Below are 6,626 nucleotides of genomic sequence, written 5' to 3' on the forward strand. Positions count from 1 at the left end.
CCCCTGATAAAACTTCTACCCTAAACAAACCAGACTGTGCACAGATTACAAACTCTGGAGCTGGTCAAAAAAAGGATCTGTTGCTGCATTTAAATTGCTTTTGGGCTGTCATGCTGTGTTAGTAACTACACTGTCTTTTCATGAGTGTTCATCAACTTTAAACCCTGAGTGCTTCTGAGTTGGTGTTAATTCCTGAGCCAAGACAATTAAGGCACAAGGTAATTTTAACTAATATTTTGTTGTGATTTTTTTTTTCTTTTCCTTGTTTTGTTTGTTTTTGTTTTAACAGAAAAGGGACTAAAATTCACACCACAGCCTTTTTTGTTTTAAAGCTAATATCAGTCATCCCAAACTTCCTTTTAATTCCTCATGGTAATCTGAAGTATGACCTTTTATTTCAATGGAAAACAGGTCCTCTTGCTGCTGTCCTGAAAACTGTCAGCATCTCTCATCTCAGTTAATCAACCAGGACCTGGCAGCTTTCCTCCTGCATTAAAATTGTATTATTTTATTAAAATCTCACACTAGTGAGTTGAGGTAGCAGTAGTTTTATCAACAGTGTTACTTGAGTTAGGCATGAGGTACCCACTTCTGCTCCTGCTTCTCTCCCAAGCTACAGCAAAGGCCTGAGCACAACATTATCTGAGAAATAACTCAGTAGCCAAGGATTACTTTTCTGTCCAAAGAAAATGATGGTATCATTCTTCACTGACTTGATTCAAAACAGTGAATTGTTAGCAGCATCATCAACTTAAAAACCTGTGAGGAAGCTGCTCAGGGCATCACCAAATACAGGTTAATTATCACATAAGAATAATTGGGTGTCTTACAGCTCTTTCTCATGCACATTAACAGTATTAAGCCTTAAGTCTTTGTGGAAAGCATTAAGTTGAAGCGTGTGGCCAAATAAAATTTGCTTTTGACTCTAAATATTTACTCAAATATTTTTCTTACATGCCTGATGCTACTGCCAAAAGACACTGCAGTTCTCACAGTCAGAACTTGGCTGAAAAAAGGCCACAGGAATTACATTGATCCTAGCTGGTTTTATCTGTAATTGCTGCTGTTCCCTAGCAGCAAAAGGCAAGGGAGACCTTGGAGAAGTCAACACAAATAGTCACACTAATCTTACATTTTTTATGGTGAGATGTGGATGCACTTAACAAAAGGAAATAAATTTAGAGAAATACTTTTCTCAGTCTGGAAATGAGCTCTGCTGGCAGCTTTGCCCTTCCCAGAGCGGGATTCTTGCCTTTAACAGTGTTATTTATATATAAAAATAACCCTGACTATCCCTGAAATGTAATTTTCAGATGAACAGGTTGTGGGGCAGGTTGCATAGTCCCTGATGTGTTAAAGTTCAGTGCAAGGAAACAGAAGCCATTGCATTAGCAAAGCTTTACCCAGCAGCCTGCCAGGTGTGTTGGCACAGTGAGACTAGACAGGCTCACTGTTCTTGTGAAAATAGATGTTCTCCCATGCAGTGAGGTGGCGTGAACAGAAGAACCTCCAGAGATTGAGGATTATCCCTTGGTCAAAGGGGTTCTCCAGCTCGGAGTGCCGCAGGTAGGAGATGCGGTGGGACGACATGAACTCCCAGGTCGTGGTGTTGCATGAGATCAGGTACAGCTGGGAAACAAGCAGCAGCAGGACCACAATGGTGAATATGAGTATCAGGAGGAAGGACATGAGGAGGAAAATGTTGTGCTGCAGCCACTCCCAGGATTGTTCAAAGTAGAGGCCTGACCTTCCAATTCAAACAGAAATAAATCTGCAGTTAAAGAAGCAGAACTAGTTTCATCAACTAAGCAAACCTGATGACACGTTTAAGTTTGATTCATAATTAATGAGCTGGTGATAATCCTCAAATACAGAGTGTTAATACACTATGAAGTCCTGAGAGACTGCACCATAGGGATTGGAATCTAAGTTTAGAAGATGCTGTTTCCCCTGGCAGCTGTGAGACACAATCACTCTGGGTTAACTCCTCTCCTGAACAGCTGGAACCCTGCTGGAGTATCCAGCACTTGAATGTGTAAACAAAAATCATGTTACAGTGACTGAAGCAAAATTAACAATGAAACCCAAATTATCAAATTCTGCTCAAGATTAGGGCACTTCAGGATGCAAAAGAGGGTGAAGATCCAAAGCCAGTCCAGCCACTGCTATGTTCTCTGCCAGCCCAAGGAGCACCACAACTTTCAACAATCTCAGAGGTTCAAATGTCATCTACCAGCCTTACCAGGCAACATGGGCTCCCCACAGCAGAACCACAAGCTGCACACTCAAGTAGACTATGAAGAGGGAGTGATTCCTTTCTCCTACACAGTTCTCAAGCCAGGGGCAGTGATGGTCATAGCGCCGCACACAGTGCTGGCACAGCTGGCAGTGCTTGGCTCGCATGGGTTGCTGCAAAACACAATCAGAAAAAGAAAATACCCACTGGCTACAGTTCATGGCTGTCCCATTCCTGTTTGGTAGAAGAGAACATAATGGAAATCTGTCTTTCTCTACAATATTGTCCCTAAACCATGTGCTCATGAGACAACAGTACATCAACATTGCAAAGACAAATCAAAGGGCTTGTGATTCTCCTGGTCAGGACCCAAATGGGTGGCATTCAATTTAAGAGACTCTCCTACACTCCTCCTTGTCACTGCTAGGGACACGAAAGAACTACACTCGCCATCAGGTTTAAGTGAGGAAAAAAGAAGGGCAGTTTATTATGATTTGGGGTTTAAATAGGATTTGGAATTTGGTTAAGGATTGGTAGATGAGGGGAATACCTCTCTGACCTCAGTGGTCCATTCAGAAGTCCAACACAGAGAGGTATGTGAAAACAATCTACTTGTTCTTGTTACATGTGTGAGAAACTCCAGTTCAAGAATGTAAACAATCAGAAGGCTAAAGAATCAGAGTGCCACCTCCTATCTTCACATTTTCATTATTATCTACGTATTATAGGAAGTCCAGCATGCCAAGGAGGGAGACAAAGCCAATCAGTGTAGTCAGGAAAGCATGAGCCAGAGTATTAAGGTAAAAAACTAGGACCACTGCTATCAAATGGAGTGGGCAGGGATGCAATGCTTTTTGGGGATACACAGAGAAGTGCCTCCATGTGAGTACAAGACACTTGCACAGAAAACAGCTCTATTACCAGGCACAGAGAAGATAGAAGACCTGGCAGAGAAAAGTAGCACTTCCTTGGATTTGTCGCCTGCAGAATATAAATGCTTTGCCAGCTTTTCCTTTTGCAATAAGCTCATTCCTCCTGGTTGATACTCTTCAGAAATTTATGGGAGCTGGAGTAATGCTTAATTTCATTAAACTGATAAGGATCACTCTGAAAACAAGCCTTTCTAGGCTTTAGGCAAACTGTTTTAAGAGCTAATTTCACTGCTGTAATTTCTCCTTCATGTTGTCTTTTACCATTCAGGCCAATGTTTTGTTGTTTTAAGGCCTCTGAACAAGTTCACAACAATGAGCAGTTCCCACATGTCACACTCAGCTGCCTTTCTGACTATCAAGGTATTTTCAAAATAACTTCCTTGATAGTACTGCAAGGTCTGGCTGACATGGCAGTAAGAATGTAGAATGCAAGTTTCTCATGGCAAAAACAGTTTCTTGTTTCTATAAGCCAGCAGGGACTTGTTTCAGCCTTGGAAAATTGGCCTGTGTGCCAGTGTCCATCACTACTACTTGTGTAGCTACACAGTCTGCCCAGCCTCCTATGAGCAGCAATTACAGGCCACCAACAGCAGCTGAAGAACAATATAAGCTTTCAAATCACTCATCCCTTCCTCTCCCAGTATGTTCTGGATGCCCACCTTCACCAGGCAGTAACCACAGCGCCGCAGTTTAACGTCACCTGGAATCTGAGGGATCACCACACCTTGTCCTTTATTTTCACCTTCCTACAAAAAAGAGAAAGGGAGGGATTGAGGAGGGTTCTTGGGCTGCTGTCTAGACATGACTGAGCTGTCTTGCTGGATCCTTTTACTTAACAGTTACACAGTGCTTGTTATCTCTATCATTAGGAACAAAATAATTCCTTAGAATTCCTACAGAAGCTGCAGACAGTTATGGTACAATGAGAGAGAACAGGTTACTGTAACCCTCCAAAGAACGTTTGCACAGAGGCAGAAATAACTGGACAAGATACACTCTGGGAGAAAAACAAGGTTAGACTTCACTTCGAAACACAATACCAATGTCTTTTCAGTATGAGCATTGCTAATTAGTCATACACAGCCAACACTGACATTAATGATGGGTGACTAAGATTGATAATGCTTTTGTCCTACACGGTCTATAAGGTAGTGAACCTTGAGCAGACTATAAGTTACTGAAACTTTGCACCTCCATTTATTTCACTGTAACTTGTAACTTGTTTGTGGACGTGTTCTCTGAGCAGGCAACAAATCCATAAAGAGTTCAATAAACAGAGCTGCAGAGAGCACTGTCTGTCAAGCCTGCCCTTCAATTCAGGGCTTCTTAGCAATGGTTATTGTAAAATAGGTAATATATACATTCCACAGGGCACTGCAGCCTCTGCTCTAGGACAGGACTTGGGCTCAAATGGCACAGTTATGTACAAGGGCAGTGTGGTGTGGAAGGCACATTTAAAACCTGTAAACCCTACTGCTGTTACAAAATACCAGTGTGAGACAGTTTGTCCTCATCTCCAATGGTCTCTGCTTGTGCCCTTCATGCCAGCACAACAGAAACTGTTTCGGATTGTTCTTACCTACCAGAGTGGAAAAAGCAGAAAAGCCTACAGACTTTACAGCTCCTCCACTTTGTTCTATTCATGAGGGGATTTACCTTCACTTCCTCTTCAGGTTTAACAAAACCCGGATCCATGAGAGACACCCTGAAGTACAGCAGAACCGAGCATAACACCAGCAAAACGAAGATCAGCGGCTGAAGCAGCTCCCCGCGCTCCTCTTGCTTCTGCAGATCTGAAAGGTACCCAAAAAACACAGAGCAGCACTCCTTTTGAAGCGTCCGGGTTTTTCCCCTCTGGCCTCACTAAAGGGGTCACGAATCTATTAAAAGGAAAAGGAGAGAGACCAGGCGGAGAGAGGAGAGGCTGAGAAGGGGCTCCCCAGACCCCTCCTGCCCTCGGGGCACCCCCGGGCCGCGGCCGGGCGCAAACAGCCCGTGTCCCGCAGGGCCCGCAGGGCCCGGCCACCACCGCCGTGCTCCCTCCCGTCCCCCGCCGGCCGCCCCCGTCCCCCGCCGGCCGCCCCCGTCCCCCGCCGGCCGCCCCCGTCCCCCGCCGGCCGCCCCCGTCCCCCGCCGGCCCCTGGGGGCGGAGCGGGCCCGGCCCGGCCCCGGCCCCCCTCCCCGCGGCCCGGGCGGGCCCCGCCTCACCCGTGCGGTGCAGGAGGAGCCCGAGCAGCAGGGCCGAGCTGAGGGCCGCGTGTGCCGCCCGCACCCAGCGCCCTCCGGGGTCCATGGGCCCTCGGCTCCACGGGCTCCGGGGCTCGGCCGGCCCGGAAGGCCTGCGGGCAGCGCTGGCGGGGCCGGGCGGGACACGGGCAGCGCCCCGAGGCGGGGCCAGGCCGGCCCAGCCCTGCGGGGGAGGCTCCGCTGCGATGTTGGGCTCCTGCTGCTGTCCCGGCCTCGGCGCGCACAGTGAACCGGCTCTCCTGGGTCCTCTTGTCCCCCACTCCGCCCCGGTGGTGCTGTGCCCTGCGGGACCTTTCCTTTGGGAATGTTCTCCCGCCCTTACCCTGCGCTCTGGAGCGCAGGGCTGGGCAAACCGTTCAGAACCTCCCTTCCAGCGGGGCAGACACTGCTGGGTGTTCGGAGTTATGGAAAGGTCTTGCATGATGGGTTGGGCAGTAGGTGCCGTTCAAAGGCTCCTCGAGGTGGTTACCGAGGTGTTGCACTGTGGTTATTCCATGCTTTGGCTTACAGCCCCTGGGAAGAAGCGCAGAGAGGCTGTGCCTGCCTGGGAGCTGCTACACGGCCCATTAACCAGAGCCTGGAGAAGGTTTGACATAACTCCAGGAGGGATTTGATCTGGCTGAGATGTCTGCAGTCAAGAGGATCCTGGCTGGGTGAGGATCCCCGAGGGCTGCCGCGGGAAGCAGGTATAGACTTCTCAACAGACACCTAAAAGCAACTGAATTGCACCTGAGATGCGTTTTTGTGTCTTGCTAACAAAAAAACCCCAAACCACCGAGGTGACTATAGCATATATATATATTTGCACTTTGAGTGTCTAAGGGAGATGAATGTCATCACAGATCTGTAAAAGTTAAATCAGTGCTTTCTCTTTAATCTCTGTTCACTTTTAACATAGATATATGTATACCTCGCTGCTTTTGTTACCTTCTTTCCCAATAAAAATTTGGAAAGAAATACATTCTTTATAAATTTACCCTCCAGCAGCTGGTAGTGGATTCCTTGGTATTGTTTGCCCACAAATTGATTATTTTAGTCTCTTCACATGAGTCAGTGGCCACCTGCTGATGCCAGGAAAGCACCTGGTTGTGTGGGTCACTTAAATGGTTTACCTGAGACAGGTGGGTTGAAATGTTAAAAAAAAATTGTCGACTAAATTTTCAGCAATCATTCAAACCGTTTTGGGTTTTTTTTAATTCTAGGTAAATACA

At 46.8% G+C, this 6,626-nt stretch overlaps 1 protein-coding gene across 1 annotated transcript; it reads right to left on the reverse strand.

Moving 5' to 3' along the window:
- Positions 1 to 234: 234 nt before the first annotated feature.
- ZDHHC12 (zDHHC palmitoyltransferase 12) lies at positions 235 to 5,497 on the reverse strand. The gene is made up of 5 exons (XM_083875935.1): positions 5,377 to 5,497; positions 4,825 to 4,961; positions 3,828 to 3,914; positions 2,243 to 2,409; positions 235 to 1,747 (listed from the first exon to the last, which is right to left on the reverse strand). Exons 1-5 carry the CDS (start codon positions 5,459 to 5,461, stop codon positions 1,438 to 1,440), a joined length of 786 nt encoding a protein of 261 aa, XP_083732061.1. The 5' UTR covers positions 5,462 to 5,497; the 3' UTR covers positions 235 to 1,437.
- Positions 5,498 to 6,626: the final 1,129 nt, after the last annotated feature.

The sequence above is a fragment of the Zosterops lateralis genome (assembly GCF_965231275.1).
Source record: "Zosterops lateralis genome assembly, chromosome: 20".
Taxonomy (NCBI): domain Eukaryota; kingdom Metazoa; phylum Chordata; class Aves; order Passeriformes; family Zosteropidae; genus Zosterops; species Zosterops lateralis.